The 17,961-nt window shown below is 40.4% G+C and overlaps 1 protein-coding gene across 1 annotated transcript; it reads left to right on the top strand.

Moving 5' to 3' along the window:
• Nucleotides 1-25: 25 nt before the first annotated feature.
• Nucleotides 26-17,826, top strand: LOC101846747. The gene is made up of 6 exons (XM_005101875.3): nt 26-185; nt 9,185-9,296; nt 10,198-10,300; nt 14,790-14,903; nt 15,388-15,466; nt 16,988-17,826. Exons 2-6 carry the CDS (start codon nt 9,196-9,198, stop codon nt 17,077-17,079), a joined length of 489 nt encoding a protein of 162 aa, XP_005101932.1. The 5' UTR covers nt 26-185; nt 9,185-9,195; the 3' UTR covers nt 17,080-17,826.
• The last annotated feature ends 135 nt before the right edge of the window (nt 17,827-17,961 follow it).

A 17,961-nucleotide genomic window follows, 5' to 3' on the forward strand; every position in this document is an offset into this window, starting at 1 on the left:
CTGAGGCAGGTCATATTTAGGTCATGTGACATGTCATGTGATCTGCTGTGTCTTCACGCTTCATTCGCGAAGCCAGACGCAAGTTACATAACAGTAAAACTTAACAGCACGAAATTAAGAAGCCAGAGGGTTATCTGTCTCCTATTTGTGTAAAAGAACGAAAGAACATAATCCACACAAAAGCAGTAAGGAAATATTGTCTAATCTATAACGTTCACCTATCTAGAATCTATGTTTACTTATTTGTGTTCAGATCTATTATAAATATTGGACTATTCTAATCTAGAGAGCATGACTATGACATGATTAATAAATCTAATAAATTATAATGATTTTGTAATGATGTGCAACGTGCTGAGGCTAGACAGCGAGACTAGAGTCTCGTTCACTAGATCTAGATCTAGATCTAGACAGCGACTAGATCTAGATTCTAGATCCACCAGCGATCGCCTTTGGTATGAGCTGTTCTAATACAGTCGAACCTATGTAAGACGGAATCGCAAGGGAGCGGGAAAAAAATTCTGTCTTAGACAGGGGAATTTAGGGGGTGGGGGGTTCAAAGGCCCAGCCAGTTGGATCAAGGATCGCTTGTCCGATCGGCAAGCAGTGGTCAAAACTTCACACCTCTCAGCTGCTATCCTGTCTGATAGTGACATGCGTCAGTCTTACTTATCCAATTACCACTAGTGCTTGCCTTTCATAGGACCACTGTTTGACGTATTAAAAACAGAAACGTTTGAACATCTCCTTTGCTTCCACCCTTAGTCCCACCCACCAATGCCACCCCTCACTGTCATCATTGTAACAACGATTCGAGGAACTCTTTTTTCAGCAGGCCGTACGATCAGGGCGGCAGGCATTGGTCAATCTTATTCCACACCTCTGGCTTCTAGCTACCCAGGAAAGTTTCCCTAGTGGCTGGCTACTCGAGCACTCTCACGGGCAGTCGTGAGATATCACACCCACACTACACTGACCATCTGTAGCGCTCAGTGCTCACACGATGGGGTAACATAGGGTTACTTCTACTCTACCCCCATTGCACCCCTACTCCCCTTCCTCGCCCAGCGGCATGGCCATGGCATCAAGTTTAGAGCCAGCGGAATCAAACTTGCGAGTTTTGTTTCAAATCAGGGCTGAGCGGGCAAAGAATTTTCCGTCTTAGACAGGTGAAACCCTCGGAAGGGAGCAGATTTTTCTTTCCGTTTCCGCGTTGGACAGGTTTCCGTTTTATACAGGTAATTAAAGATGAATATATCAAGGGGGGAGCGGGGATATTCCGTTAAGACAGGTTTCCGTTTTACACAGGTTTCCGTTAAGGCAGGTTCGACTGTATATGGGTAAGATTGAAGAATACCGGACCAGCGGACTGACTTTGCCTATGTCTCAACCATAGGAATTCATAATTTTCCCGTTTTTAAATCTCTCAATGGAGAATCTCGGACTGGTAGATCTATTCATTAAAATTTTGTCAGGGGGGAGACCCCCCTGAACCCCACCCCCCCTCTCCTCCACCCCAACCACCCTCCCCACTTACCCCACTTTCTCGCGCAATAATGTACGAGTGGTCCGGTATTCTTCAATCTTCCCAATATATATGAATGTTAGGCCTAGATCTAGATTCTAAATCTAGATTGTCTATATAATATTATTTTTCAATTTGGTAGGTGCTATCTAGATTCTAGATCTAGATCTAGAATCTAATCTAGATCTAGTCATTTATGACTTACAACGCCGCGTTCTGAATAGCTCCCGTGCTATTTGAAACGCCGCGTTCTGATCAATTAACTCCCAGCTATTTGAAACGCTGCGCGTTCTGAATAGCTCCCACTCCCACGCCAGTCTAGTTCTAAGCCTAGTAGCCATCGTTTCTCCATAATAATATTGTAATTCTGCCGGGCGCCGGCGTTTTTTAATTAGCAGGGGGTAGTGTCTACATTCTCTAACGTTAATAGGCCTAGAGAACGAATACAAGCTGTCTACGTTCTCTAATGTTCATAGTGATTCCAAGCGTGGCATCGAATCCCGATCCCGGAAAATTTTATTTTTTTTTCATCTCCTGAGCCTAAACTAAAAAAATAAAAATTAGACTCATAGCTCAAGGAAATAAGCCACTATTGAACTTTAACCAGGCCTAAATTGGTAGGAAAAGTATCGGCCTATACTTTGTAGAATGCTCCTCTTGGGGACATACATGCTTCATCACTACATAAAAAACTATAATTTTATAATTATGGGAAAAAATTGTGTGTCAGTCGGGAAGAGGAGAAGAAGAAAAAAAACCTTCCAGGACCGGAATTCGATCCCACACTCATAAAACAATGGTTTGACTTCAAACGCAGACGCGCTGTCCATTAGGCCATAGAACTTCCAACAACGAAAGGTGGATATTAAGCTTGATATTTGACACACTGTGTTTTATTTAGCACGTTGGCGCTAATCGCAACGCGGCGTTGCAAATAGGCATAACTTCCTTTCAATTTTCATCATTTACCATTCTAAAATAGAAGAGGCTACTACTATTAGTTACTATAAATTAAGTTTCTCGATCCTTGAATTCTATAAAATTGGGAGGCATAAAATTGCTTAGAAAATGTCTTTAACAAAATATTATCTCATCTTCCATAACCCATATCTCAACCGTAACTGTGTAAGCCTGCTTCGTTTCCCTTCTTCTCTTGGTTAAACACTAATAACCAATGTCCAAGCACCTAATATGTTTTCAACTGCTCAATTTAAAACTGTTTCATTCGGAATCAACGTTTGGTCTCCATCAAACTTTCATGAAAAAAATGTAGCAATCTAACATGACTCTCCGAAAACGCTCTCCAGAGAGATAATGGGACGCTTTGTTACTTTGTACAGCACCAGTCGTATTTAATAAAGGATTCAGTTGATGGGGAAACAGTGAGTTGCTGTTTCATACCACAAAATAAATATATTATAACATCAAATCATTAAAAAATTGTAGTTAGATTAAGTGTCGCCTCAATATGTCCACTTTTTAAGTTGGACAATGAAATTTACATTCATACAGCTGTGTCTTTATTTGTCGGGTAATTCTATAAAATGATGTCGACCAGTGACAGCTTGCTAGATGTACTGAGGCATTATAGCCATCGTTGGGATGTCAAATGACTGGACAGCAAAGTAATATGACGTCGGATCAGTACGTCTGGCGACATTGATGCAGTGCTTATGAATTTCTCGCTTGATACTTTATAAAAACTAACCCCCCCCCTTCTCCAGTTCCTGTCTATTTTCTCCTCTCTCCCTTCTGTTCTTACTCTTATGCATCAGCTTCTTTGCTCTTGTCAATACGCATGGTCAGAATACGTAAAGACAGACAGAAACACACACAAAGTGATAATTTTTTATAATCCTATTAAATTATACTTGGGCAGGGGGGTGGTTTGTTTGCTTGTGTAAAAGGCCTGGTATGTTTATATTGACACAATGGTAAACCAACTGCCTATCGTCACCCATGCCAAATTATATTCCCGACGGCAGAGACCAGGGACAACACCGAATGAGCAGTGATCCTTGACCAATCGACCACTCGTCGTTTTCCCTTACACTAAGCTCTGGTTCAGAGTTGGCCAGTGTAAGGGAAAACAACGAACTCTGAATTAATTAACAACGGATTAGGATATGACTAAAAAAAATTGTCACCTTCGGGTGCAGAATTAAATACTCTTTGTTTGTATGTAAAAATAAAAAAATTGACAAATTTTGACCATTCGTCATGTTCCCCTACGACGGCAGACCAAGTGCACACAACTCCAAATTTCACAAACCAAGCAGTAAAAAAAGAAATGACCATAAATGTTTCGTTTGAATTATAGAGTTCAATTAAAGGATTGAATATTTTGATGACCAAGTCCTGAGCAGGCTTCTAACACATCTTCAAAGTTTTTGTTGTCACTGCCATGTAAAGGCTCTCGTGGTCTTGGCTCTAAAATGTTTTCCTTTCACCCCCTTTCCTGCTCTCTAACCATGTTCTGTCATCTGCTTTTGTTTCCAACTTCTGCCTCCTCCTCTCCCTCCTCCCCTCCCCCTCTTTTGCCCTCTCCTCTGGGCTCCTGACTCCTTATGCAGCCTTTCTCTTGCTACTCCTTGTCTCCTTTTTACTGCTGTCTTTCATTCACACCCCTGATCTTGGGGTAGGTAAGATCTAACACCTAGCCTTCTCGGATAAGAGCAAAAAAAATTTCAGAGGTCCCATGTGCAAGTTACGCACATTAAAGATCTCTTGGTGGTCCTAAAATCAAGGAAAGTTGATTTCAGCCGCCAACAAGCAAAATTCAAAATTAATTCCTACCAAACTGAAAATGCTTATAGTACGTGTCCAGCGAGCTCATGTGGCCTTATGCAGTTGTGAGCACCGTAAAACATTACGAAAAAGAAAAAAATGCCAGTGGTATAGCGGTGGGGCAGCCAAACTGACTTTGCTGGCCAGATCTGACCCATAAGCTGTAGAATTGGTGACCCCTGATTTAGATATATTTCAGGATCATTCTAACGAGGTTCACAGGAGTCTGCAATGCCCAGCTTTTGGGTACATCGATTTGGTCTTCTGGGATTGATCGTCTATCTTTTCCTGGGTTATTGATGCTTCAATTGAGGAAAAAATAAATCTCGAAAAGCTCAATTTTGTCGAAAATAATAGCCATTTACTTTTATCTCTCTCTGTTGCCCTTTTTAACTCCCAGTGGAGAATAGGCCATTAACAAAACATTTCTCCAGGGAAGCCTGTCTTATGCATCCTTTTCTAGCTGTTTCCATGATGTCCCCGCCTTTTCCATTTCCACTTGTACCGCTCGCCTCCATGTCATCTTTGGTGTTCCTTTCTTACGTTTTCCTTGTGGATTCCATGTCAAAGCCTGTCTGATGATGTTTGTCGGGGATCTCCTCAGGATGTGTCCAATCCATTTCCATTTCTTCACCTGTATGTCTTCCTGTTGAGCATTTGTGACTCGATCGTACCACTTGATCCCCACTATCCTTCTTAGGCATCCATTTATGAAGCTCTGCAGTTTCTTTGCTGCTAATGCTGTGAGCCTCCATGTCTCTGAACCATACTGTAGAACAGTCTTCACGTTTGTTTTGAAGATCCTCAGCTTGGTGTACAATCCCAGTTCCTTAGACATCCATATATTCCTGAGGATGATGAATGCTGCTCTTGCACCTTGATGTCTTCATCTGTACCCCCTGCCTTGTTGATGACTCTTCCCAGGTAGATGAGGGATTCAACATCTGCCAATGGTGCCCCTTACAGTGTGATAGGAACATCGGCTGCATTCATTCAAAGAACTTTCGTTTTATCCATGTGAATATGGAGTCTAATGCTATGGGAGAAGGTCCTGTGGCGATCTGTGTTCTGTTGCATCTGGGCTCGACTGTGAGAAAGAAGAGCCAAGTCGTCGGCAAAGTCCAAGTCTTCCAACTGACTGGAAAGGGTCTACTGTATGCTTTTGCGTTGTCCCGATGTTGTCTGTCTCATTATTCAATCCACTGCTAATTAAAAGAGAAAACGAGATAACAGGCATCCCTGTCTCACTCCTGTTTTCACTTGAAACGAGTCTGTCCGCTACCCTCCAAGTAAAACACTGCAACTCATTCCCTCATACATCTTCTTGATCGATCTCACGAACTTGTCAGGTATTCCGTAGTGGCGCATGAGCTTCCATATTGAGTCCCCCTATTTAGGCTGTCAAAAGCTTTCTCGCAATCAACAAAGTTAACGTACAGGGAAGAGTTTCACTCTGTGGACTGCTCTACTAGTATCCTCAAAGTTGCAATCTGATCTGTACTTGATCTCTTTTTACGAAATCGTGCCTGCTCCTCTCTTAGTTTTACATCCACAACTTCCTTCAGTCTTTCCAGTTTGGTATGACTTAGTTAAAATCTTCCCAGGAATGGACAGGAGCATGATTCCTCTGTAGTTTTTACTCCCATGCAGGTCTCCTTTCTTGGATAGTTTCAAAAGCAAACCCTCTCTCCAATCCTGTGGAAATTCTTTGCTGTCCCATATCTTCCCTATAATTCCATGAAGAATTCCTGCCGCCATGCTGATATCCACCCTGAGAACTTCTGGGGGAATACCATCTGGGCCGGCCGCCTTGCCTTCTTTCTGGTGTCTTATCGCCTCCTTGATCTCCTCTAAACTAGGCTTTTCTTCACTCACCTTCCAGATCAATCTCTGCTGGTGGAATGTCAAACTGTTTTTGTGGCCTTGGTCTGTTCAGTAGCTCTTTGAAATGCTCCTTCCAGCGTTCTTTCTGTTCATCTTGATTTGTGAGAAGCTTTCCCTCTTTATCCTTCACTGGCACATCCGCGTTCCTGTATCTGCCTGCAAGTTTCTTGGTGGTTTCATACAGTCCTTTTATGTTTCCTGCCCCTGCTGCTTCCTCTGCCTCGCGTGCTAGGTCATCTACATAGTTTCTTTTGTCATTCCGTATGTTGACTTTTACATCCTTCATTGCTTTGGCGTATTCTTCCTGGGACTTTGCTTTGGCTGCTCTTGTCTTGCTCCTGTTTACCTGATCCTTTTTCTTTTTCCTGTCCTCTATCTTGAAATCTTCCTCAGAGTGGTGGCCGATATCCATGGCTTGTGCTCACGTTTCCACTTCCCCAGTACCTCTTGACACACAGTGGTCCTCCCATGTTTCTTCCACGCTGCTATCCTCGCCTTGTGTTTCCAACACTTGGAACCTGTTCTCAACTGCTACATTAAACTCCTACATTAAACTCCTCTCTTGACTATGGCTCTCTCAGAAATCCCACATTGTACCGGCATCTATGATTGACAATCCCCTGCCTTTGCTTTAATTTTAGTAGGATTGTTGAAATGAGCAGATGATGGACCGAAGCTACGTCTTCACCCCTGTAAACTCTAACATCCCCTATTGATCTCCTGAATTTCTTGTTGACACATGTATGTGATCAATCTGGTTTTCAGTTTATTGGTCTAGAGACACCCATGTTGCTTTGTGTATCTGTTTATGTGGGGAAAACAGTTCCTCCTATCATGATTTACTTTTATACTTTGATGATAATGGTGATAATACTGATAAGTAATAATGATGATGATAATCGTTATGAAATAATAATAATAATAGATATAATTTTTTTAGCGCACACACACAAACATATTTATGTTTTATATATCCCTACCGAAAATTAAGTCTTATGCCCGTTTACAAAGAGTCAAGGGACACAATGAAACTGTTTTAAATGTTGTTTAACATACTTAAGCGACATCAAAGCGAAGATCCCAAACCAGAGGTGCTGTTAATTCGAGTCTTTGCGCATTTTGAAGACATTATTCTTAGTCCTTTATGGATGTAAGTCATATGTGCTAACATCAGTGATGTGCAAAAGTGCATGCTGCTTCATGGAGTGTGCAAAATGCCATGTACAGTCGAACTTGTGTAAGACGGAATCGCAAGGATCCAGAAAAAAATTCCGTCTTAGGCAAGGAAATTAGGGGTCTCTTGTCAGGTTGGCAAGCAGTCACATAAGTGGTCAAAATTTCACACCTCTCATCTGCTGTCCTCTCTGATATGACTTGCGTCAGTTTTACTAATCCAATTACCACCAGTGCTTGCCTTTCATAGGACCACTGTTTGACCTTTTATTAAAAATAGAAACGTTTGAACATCTCCTTTGCTTCCACCCTTAGCCCCACCCATTGGTCACATTTGTGTAATTAGCTCAGTCAACCAATGCTACCCCTCACTGTCATGTAACAACGATTCGAGGAACTCTTTTCTCAGCTGGCTGTATGATCAGGGCAGTAGGCATTGGTCAAACTAATTTCACACTTCGGGCTTCTGGCTACTAATGAAAATTTCTGTGCTGGAGCGCCACTCAAGCACTTTCACTGGCACTCGTGAGACTTCACATGTACACCACCCTGACCATCTTCATCGCTCAGGGCTCATATATATGGGGTAGCATCAAGATCTACCCTCAAATTGAACCCCTACTCCCCTTCCTCGCCCAGATGCATGGCGTTAAGTTAGAACTGGTTGAACCAAACTTGCGAGTTTTGTTTCAAATCAGGGCTGAGTGGGCAAATCATTTTCCGTCTTTGACAGGTAAAACCCTCGGAAGGGAGCAGATTTTTCTTTCCATTTCCACGTTGGATAGGTCTTTCATTTTATACAGGTGATTAAAGAGGAATATATCGGGGGGGATTCCGTTTTGCGCAGGTTTCCGTTAAGGCAGGTTCGACTGCATTTACCATCACGTTTCACAGACTAGGAAAGATGTCTGTGACACTGGTGACAATAAGGTTTTTGAGAAGACGTTATCAAGGAGATACATCTCCTGTGATGGATTTGGCTATCGACAAACTTGTACACATGCAACTCAGCACACACAAAACTGACACATTACTTTGACTACCCGCAAGTCAAGTAAAGCTCATGTCCGCCAAGGCCCACTGGCCAACCATTCCACCTTTGAGCCGAATAAAGCCCTTCTAATCCTACCGGACTCCCACTAAAGTCAATCTGAACCCCATCTAGCCAGCCTTGAGCCAAACAACACCTAAACTTTGCCATAAAACCCTACTAGTCTACCCATCCCACTAAACCCCACCCAACCACACACCAAACCCAGCTAAAGTAACCTCTGAGCCGATCAAAGCCTATCCGTCCCATCAAACCCAACTAAAGCCAGCCAGCCCCATACCACAACACCGTAAAGCTAATTTTAAAAAATTCTATTTAAATGTGCCCCATGTTCGAAAATTGATCACGCTGAAGTACAGAAATGAGTGTAGTCAAAACATATATTGCCCTATGTAATATAAGGGCTAAAGAAGCTGCAGGTTTGTGTAATAAGTTACACAAGATGACTCCTGGGGTGGTGCTGCATGAGGTGATTGGTTTACATGAACTGTGGACTCTGGTAAATTTTCCATAGTATAGAGGTGTTAGCTTTTTGTTGCAGCCTTGGCACTTAATATGTAGGTCAGAGTGTCTTTTCTTTTATTGTGCTAAAACTTTATCTCGGCATAGATCTAGTTATTATCAGTGTTAGTACTTGATGGATTAAGTCAAGAGAGTCCTTAAAACCCGAAGTTCTGTTATCATTGATGGAAAGATAAAGTTGTCTAAAGTCACTTTTCGCATTTGAGCAAGTAGAGAGCAATCAGTTGGATCTATTTCCTCAGATCGTGCAAAGATGACCAAGTCTCTGGTGTTACTCATTGTCTGTGCTTGCATTGGATCAAGCTGGTGCGGTCCCTTTGAATTTCCATTTCATGCATCTTGCAATATAGACTGGTAAGTGCTTATATTTTCAATTGATGACACTTTTGAATGTTTTAAGTACCGTTTAGCCCATATTTTTTTCTTCATCTCGATCGCATTGCTCTTGAAGTGTAGTATCAAATTTCATATATACTGGGCCATCCCGCTCAGTTGTTCTGTTGGCCAGTACAGCCTCTGTTTGAGTGGACCCCTTTGTTGAGGTTTACAGCTCTGCACTGCAATTGCCTGGTAGGTCCTCACAGGGTTAAAGCCATATTTACAAATACCGTCTTTAAATGTCATTTTTGTAGTTTTACATGGTATTATGGTTCCCTAGATAGTGCCTGCCTTGAGGCCCAATACCTCCAGTTTCAGCACTCCAGTTCCAGATCCTGAGACCTACCCTTGAAGTACAGGGAGGATTCCACCTTTGGGAGGACTCATAAATGCGATCCTTTTCCTCATGGTGCACCTGGTAGTGGATTCATAGGGCATATCGTGATGTGGTAGTGCCACCTACCACCTCATCCCATCCTGGTAAGAGCATTGCCAGTTGGTCCAGGGGCTGCTTATTCAACATATTCACAGCTTATCTTCATAACAGTGACCGTTCCCTTTCTGTCACCATGCTGAGACCGCCCAGGTCGGGGGGATGGTTGCCCCTAACCTAGATCCCTTATCATTTCAGTTATCTGTCTGTCTTTCATACAATTTGTGAGGGGGGAAAAGCTTCTTTCAGAGATTGAAAACAAATTACAGACTTAAATTTTTTCAAAAACTCGTTTGAAATACCCTTATAATAATTTGGCTAGACCTTAATTATCATGTTTTTTTTAAGTACAGGAAGGTTGTTTTATGAATAAGAGAATTAATCTTGCACAGGTTTTTACATTCAATATGGATTGCACATATCTCTGTCTATTCTTATCCTCAGGACTTTTGGGGCAACCTGTCAGAATGTCAGTCAAATCATCCAAGCTCAAATACAAAAATGGAGTGGGACTTCATGTGGCTCAGGAGAAAAATGTAGATATGAAGTAGGTAACCTGAGATTTGTTTATTTTGCTTTAATCAAATGTTAGCTCTTTGGGGGAGGAGGTAAGTGTTTTACAGCGCTAGCAACTGCATAAGCTCATATGAGCGTGCAGGACACCTTAAGCATTTTCAATTTCGTAGGAATTTATTTTGAATTTTTTACAGGGTGGCAACCAAAGCCTACTCTTATCGCTTTTACGACCACCAAGGGATCTTTAACTGAAAGACAGCAGTAAGGAGCAGCCAAGGAGTAGCTGTAGAAAGGCAGCAGAAAAAGAGCCCAGAGGAGGGGGCAAAGAGGAAGCCGGTGGGGGGGGGGGGGGTGTTTAGAAAGTGGAGACGAAAACAGACAGCAGAACTTGATTAGAGAGCAGGAAAGGTGAAGGAGGAAATTTTTTAAAGAACATTTTCTATTGCTGTCAGGTTTTGAACGCGGGACCTATTGAATGAGAGGCAAACACCTAATGTCTAGACTATGAGAGCCCCCTGCTCTTGCTTTACATAACTCAAGCTCCATAAATTGTCAAACTGCTCAAATCAACAGATCCTTATGTTTGATTTTTGCTTGTGGCTTTTGTTGGTTGTTCAAGTTATTACAACACCAATGTGTTTCAGCTTCACCTCTCTGTCTGTCTGTCTGTCTGTCTGTCTGTCTGTCTGTCTGACTGTCTGTCTCTCTCTCTGTCTCTCTCTCTCTCTCTCTCTCTCTCTGTGTGTGTCTCTCTCTCTCTCTCTCTCTGTGTGTGTGTGTGTGTCTCTCTCTCTCTCTCTCTCTCTCTCTCTCTCTCTGTGTCTCTCTCTCTCTCTCTCTCTCTCTCACACACACACACACACACACACACACACACACACACACACACACATACACACACACACACACACACACTTCTGTGGTGTGTGTAATGGTTAAGCTATTTTCTGTTGATTCCCACTCAGGGAAGTTATTTTTCCGAGCACAATGGCGCCGCTTAAGATTTTGGCTCGTCTAAGAACCTGTGTATAACAGAATGTTAATTCTCCATAATGTGCCTGTCACTGTCAGTCTGCCTGAGAACCAGGTTTGATTTCAGGGCGAAAAACTTTTCTTTGCTGCTTTACCCACACCTTCCACTTTCAAAGGAGCCCTCTTCAAGGCCAGATCATCAATACAGGAACTGTACTGATAAGCAGAGCTGGTTGTAACGAAGTACAAGTAGGCTACTCCGGTACTTGTACTTACGTTACAATTTTCGGTACTTTTACTGTACTCCGGTACATTTTGAGAATCAGTACTTTTACTGTACTCTGATACTTTTTATAAAAGTACTTTTGAGTATTTTTAAAGTACATTTTGAGTACTTTTGAAGCTTAATGAAAGGCATTTCTGATCATAATTAAGGGAACAAACACCCGGGCGGGCATAGCCGATCAACCAAGAGTTAAAACTTGAGATCAAAGAACGGCCAGTGGCGTCAAAGATCAGCCACTCTTGTGAATGAGATCACAAGTGTTGTAGAACTCAATGAAACAGTACAATGTTTGCCCCAGACGGGATCACACCCCAAACTCGCACCTGAGCTCGCCAACTAAACTTACATCACTGGATGGGTGGGTATGGCTTACAAGTTCGCTCCAGGCAGGATCACATCGAACTGTGAACTCTTCCCAGACCATTGAAGGCAGTTTTTCCTTATTCCCGAATTTGCAAGACAGCCTGAATTTTAATTGGTGTGGTCACAACGTAATGGTGCGTAATGAAAAAGGCGGGGGGACTCAATCAGAGACGGAAGGCTGAAATATTTGGACAGGTAAAGGGGAGGGGCAACTGGATAAACATAGATATAAAGATCTTGAGACTCACGATAGGCTAATGAGTGTATATGCATGCCTCATGCCACCATGCAACTGTGATTGGTCATAAAGGTTGACCACTCTTTGCTCGCCAAATGTCATTAAACCCACACAGGGGTCACATCAGTTCATGGGTCACTGTTAATTCTTCCTTGGCTTCGTCGGCTAAGATCCCATATTTCCCTTGTTCCCGAGCACTGGGATCTTAGGCGGAGACTACCGTAGTAGAGAATCTTTGGTTACACTACACTTACTAGACTCTAGGAAACTACATGTATTTTGGTTTGCTGTGGGCGCCGTGGACTGCTCAGTGTGACCAAAATCTGTCTTACCACTATTATAATCAATTGAAACTGAAACTGAGTTTTCAATGTATATCTAACAAATTTTTAGGCTATCTAAATTTCTTTTTAACTTTTTTTTTGTGGTTTATGCTTAAGGCTACCTTAATTCCTTGAGGATTTGTTAATGAAGAATTCAAGGCACTTTTCCATTTCTTTGCTGGCCATTTTCATCTATTCTATGTTTGTTAAGGGCAACTTTGTCTCTACATTTTCCAATTTGGATACTTTTCCTACTTTCCGACCTCTTGGACTGACTAATATTTTGATCACGTTGTCTCTGCTCAAACAAGTTTTATTCATAATATCACTTACTCACTAGTTGCGTCTTTTTGTTTGTTGGGGTTTTTTTCTTCTATTTCACGGACCTTTTCCACCTATGTTCAGTGCGTATATTCAAATGCTTTGTATACTGTTTACATTATTAGTAATAAATGGCCTAATTTGTCGAATATACTGGATAAAGTTTTTTAATATGATGTTTTGCATTAGCACTGAAGTGTTTTAGCATTATATTAGCGGAAAGTACTCAAATTGTACTCATAAGTACTTTTTTCAAAAGTACTTGTAATCAAGTACATTTTACAGGAAAGTACTTTTACTGTACTTAAGTACACATTTCAGATTGTACTAAAATTTGTACTTAAGTACCTTTTTAAAAGTACTTTAACAGCTCTGCTGATAAGTTTAATAAAGCTAACACAGTTGTGATGTGTTTCAAACTGCACCACAAATTATCCAAAGCAAAGACCCCACCATAGATGCAGGCAGATGAAATGATTTGATACTATACCTCATTACACTTGGTGATTCTTAATAAAGAAACAACAGCTGGACAGAAGGGTTGGGGAAGTCCTGCGGTCAATAAAATCTACACCCTGTGTATGTAAACACTTACACAAATGATTTTTTCGGCATGCACATTAGCTCTGCCAAATGGGTCAAATTACGTACATGTAGTGAAGATGTTATTGGTTTTTAATTGGTACATGTACTATCTCTTGTTCCTCTCATGTGGTCAAGAGCATCCAATTGTCTTTTAAAAAGTGGCTAGTTCATGTTCATGTTTTCCCTTCACTGACGCAGCATTGCAACTGGTGCTGTATCATAGTTTCAACATGCAATCAAATCAAGTTGACAATCTCACATGATAAAAATTCACTCTGTTCTACTTTTGCTTGATTACTAAATCATAAGTAGAATTTGAAGATAACTTTAGCTCAATGAAGGTTGAGGATCAATACTAATCTCTTGTTCTCACTTGTGCCCAAAACACTCCACACCGCTCAAAACATGTAACCCACATTAATTTTTTTCCAAAGTATGCCTCTCTTTCTCTCTTCCTTGGAGTGTCTTCAGCATACAGATCATTATTTCATCATGGAATAAACAAGGGAAGTCAACAGGTAGATACTGAGTTGTGCCACTGAAAATCTGCCTAAAGAAGCTGACTGGCCTGAGACTGACACTGAACCCACTTTTCTTGTTGCCTGATTACTGGGCTTTGAGGCCGTGACCACTATACCTCTCCGTTTGTTCTTAGATTCCATGTTCCACTTATCCTGGATTGGTTCCGATAGACATAATCAGAGAAGCCTGCCTCTTGAATTAACTGAACTGTGTTGATGATCATGTAAAACCTTTGCATTCGATGTCATTGATCGTCAACCTTCCTTGAGCTAATATTATCTTCAAATAATTCTTTTCATGATTACTTAATCAAGCTCAAAATCCCTTTAAGCCAAAATCAATCATTGGCTGTCAGTTTGGAGTGATGGAATGGTCCCAAACATTCCTGGCTTTTCCATTTTCATTAAATGTATTATTGAATATGTCAATGAACTTTAATAATGGTTTCACCCTTAAGCAAAATTTTTTTGACATTAGAATTAGACTGATTTTTTAAAACAGTTATCTACCTGTTGACTTCCCTTGTTTATTCCATGCTGTTCATTTGTTTTTCTTCGGGTGGGGGGCGGGGAGAGAAGGGAGGTATATTATTTTTGCCTTTGATTGGAGGACATCATTGATGTGTTTGCTATTTTTTGTTGTCCCCTGTTGTGTCCGTTTTATTTTTATTTTCTTGCTCAGCTGTGGGAAATCGTTATCAAGTGGTATCATTATAAAGTGTGATAGGTTAAGGTTGATAACATTTTATCTTGAAAATGGCCCTTCCAGCCTATTGCTATTCTTGAATACAGGAGGGACTTGTATTCGTTCCTGTAGAATGTTATTGAAATACAGAACTACAAAGGCTGTTTTTTTTAATGCTTATATAATAGATTATTGTGTAACGGGTTTTTTTAATGTTCTTTTTCAGTTTGTCAGCTTTGATAACAACATACTCAAGGCAAAACACACAACACCAGTGAAGCATTATGCTGATGACCTCACTTTTGTTTTCAAGCCCAACAGTTCTCTGTGTCTGGTGAATGTGAGTATTGTATGATATGTGAAATAAAGCATGCATGTTGTTAATCCTATATGAGCACAAAACATTTTCCATGCCTTCATTGTGGAGATCATGGCAAAAGCTTGACAAGGAGAGAGGAAAAGAGAGATAGAGATTGGCAATTATTCTCGGAAAGCATACTGTTGTTTCAATTTTTTTAAGGTTGCCTTCTTTTCAACCAATTCATTCAATATAACATGGAGAATAAAGCTCCGTCATAAAACAGATTGGCTGCTAAGTGTAAGATTCTGTTACGTCACTTTTCATAATGGCATAAAGTGAAGTTTTACATTAAGCAATAGAGATCATGTTCGTCCATGATTCGCTGAGAAAATATGAATTGATGTACATGGTCACAAGTGCCAGTGTATAATTATATTAGAACTGATTAATATGCACCTTATATAAAAACAGTCTCTTGTCTTTTCCCTATTGTGCTTTTCTGATACTGTTTTTTTTTGTACAGGGTAAAAGTTCCTCTGAGACTTGGTATGCTGTGCTGGATGATGGCACAAACTATTGCAATCTGCACAACCTTATTACAGGTAAGCAAAATCGCTCAAGTGCTTGAACGTTATTTCTTACCCTTATTTTCGTCAGAGTGTCATTTAAGTAGCCATCTCCATGCATAGCAAAGCACTTTGTCTCCGTACTAATGCCACTCGACAATTTTTGGGAAAACCAGATCTAATCAATGTTAAAGTGGTCACCTATAAATAGCACAGATATGAATCCTACAGGTATGTGAAGTCCCATGAAACCGCAGCTAAAGAAAAGCAACTTTACTCCCAAAACAGACCCTTTGTTTGCAACTCTCTGTGACATTTTGGATAAAATGACACATTGTTATGTCCAAAAATTTAAGAGTTGATGCCCAAAGGGTTCATGTACTAAAGAAAACCAATTGCTCCTAAGCAGACTAACAATGGGCACATTTAATGTTATTTCCAAGTTTTGTGTGGTATTTGTGATTGCTCTGTTTTCCATTTTGTTTTAAACTATCGTGACAAAATATAATAACAAAATATAGTTTACTGCAGAGACAAAATTCTCCATTCATTGGATGCAATGTGTGTCCATTCTATTTATATTGATACTCCTCAATACACGCGCGAAGAGAATTCTATGTTTCTTTGCTTTTAACACAATGTTGCAAAGCTTGATTTTTGAAAGTCAGTTTTGAGTACCATATCTCGGGCGTTTCTTATGATAGATGATTTATTAAGGTGTCAGATGATGCAGAATTTATTAAACTTTAAATTGATATGCCATATGAGTGGGTAATGCGAGGCTTTAACATGATTGGGTGATTACATTTTCAAGTTTCTTTTGGACGCCTCTGTAGTATATATATGTGTTGTTGACATGTCCATAAGATGTATCTAAGCATGCTCTGGGGGTTGAGAGAGATCAGACAGGTGGACAGCACTCCTATGGTTATGTGTGTGCATGTAAAGTGAGAGGAGCATGAACATTGTGGGGGTGGAATGTCAGAAGAGAAGCAGATAGAACCGTCATAAATTTTTTATCCCCGGCTACTGAAGAGTGATAGACATAGTTTCACCTAATGAGTTTCCTGTTAGTCTGTGGAACCAAACATACCATATAAGCCATACTGCAACTTTGTTTTGCAAGTAATACATCAATTGACACAGTCATGCATTTGAACAAATCAGCCTTTTGACACAGTTGGCTCAGTGCCTGCAATTATAAATCTGAAAAGCTCTCATTGCCACTGAAAGTGAAGGTGTCTGTGGTGTGGGACTTAAGAAATTCGCTATTGCTCACAGAAGGCCTCGATCCTATGTGGGGAGAATTTTTACTAAGTATCCGTCTTTTTGCTGGGACATCGTATCCATTTCATCTTGAGTTGGCCCTGACAGGGAGGGTTGAAGCACTCATTCTAAATGATTAAAACTGTGTCAGTGGGGGCATAAAACACTTACATTTTTAAAGACAAAAAGAATGTCAAGCTGATGACTTCATTGAAACTGAGTTTTACTGTATGCTTGGGAGACAGATGATGAAGTTGGTTTTTATGATTCCTTTCTTATTGTCCTCCTCAGGTTCTGGTCTTGATAAGCTTAAACCATACAAGGAGAGCACCAGTAACTCAAAATGCACCCAGTATTCTTCAGCAAACTGTGAGAAGTACTGATGTTCATGCAGGAAATCTAGTTAGTTTTTAGAGGATTGAACACAAAGCTAGTATTACTTTTTTCTCTTTTGCTTTTTACATTATTAACCCATTCCCTAAGTGCCGCATGAAATCATACTGCAGATCTCATTACTGCTGGCTACATGTGCATCGTATGCTGTGGGGGATCAAGGAATATTTTTCCTCCCTCACTGAGACGTGGGACAGCGTGTGTGGGGGAAATTAATTTAATACTCTCATGAATAATGCATCTACCGCCTTTCTGTCTCTTACTTGTGTTCATTTGCTGGCACTCTTAACAGAAATAGCTTCTCGTTGACCAAAATCATTTGATTCTCATTTATGTCTAGATGTTGAAATGCTCCAAGGAAAGTGAAAATTTTGCTATTTATTTTTATTTTAATGAAAATTATGACTTGAGTCTTTCTATGACAGAAAAGAAACTGATGTTTAATATCAAATATCATAATATAGTAGTATAAGTGATTGTGATTTGTGAAGCCCTGTGTATTTTTTAATAAGCAATAATAATTATAATCCACTATGCATGGCCACTCGGGCTAAATGAGCACTTGGGCAATAAATTGAATTAGGAAGGAGTGGGTATGAATTTTTCTTGTAAAAGTATGATGTACATCCGAGGAAAAGATAAATTGTTGTTCATGTTTCTCAGTGGTTGTTTTTTGGATGAACTTGCTTGTACTTGCCTTCGAAATTCTAGTAAATTTTTTTCATTTTTGATATTTCAGTTGTTTCTCTGAGTTTATTTAGTTCAAATGTGCTTCTTATATAAATCCTTTTCTTCAGTTATTGACATCGCAGGGTGAAGGGAGATGTGATATAAGACACAAGTGCGAGAGTGGATCAGATAGTAATGGAATT

This window comes from Aplysia californica, unplaced genomic scaffold, assembly GCF_000002075.1.
Source record: "Aplysia californica isolate F4 #8 unplaced genomic scaffold, AplCal3.0 scaffold00302, whole genome shotgun sequence".
NCBI lineage: Eukaryota > Metazoa > Mollusca > Gastropoda > Aplysiida > Aplysiidae > Aplysia > Aplysia californica.

Bases quoted from the DNA above. Each gene is read 5' to 3' on its own strand.
- LOC101846747 (XM_005101875.3), top strand. From the start codon at position 9,196: ATGACCAAGTCTCTGGTGTTACTCATTGTCTGTGCTTGCATTGGATCA. The intron at 14,904-15,387 runs GTGAGTATTGTA...TTTTTTGTACAG, and splicing joins GTTCTCTGTGTCTGGTGAAT to GGTAAAAGTTCCTCTGAGAC. The intron at 15,467-16,987 runs GTAAGCAAAATC...TGTCCTCCTCAG, and splicing joins TCTGCACAACCTTATTACAG to GTTCTGGTCTTGATAAGCTT.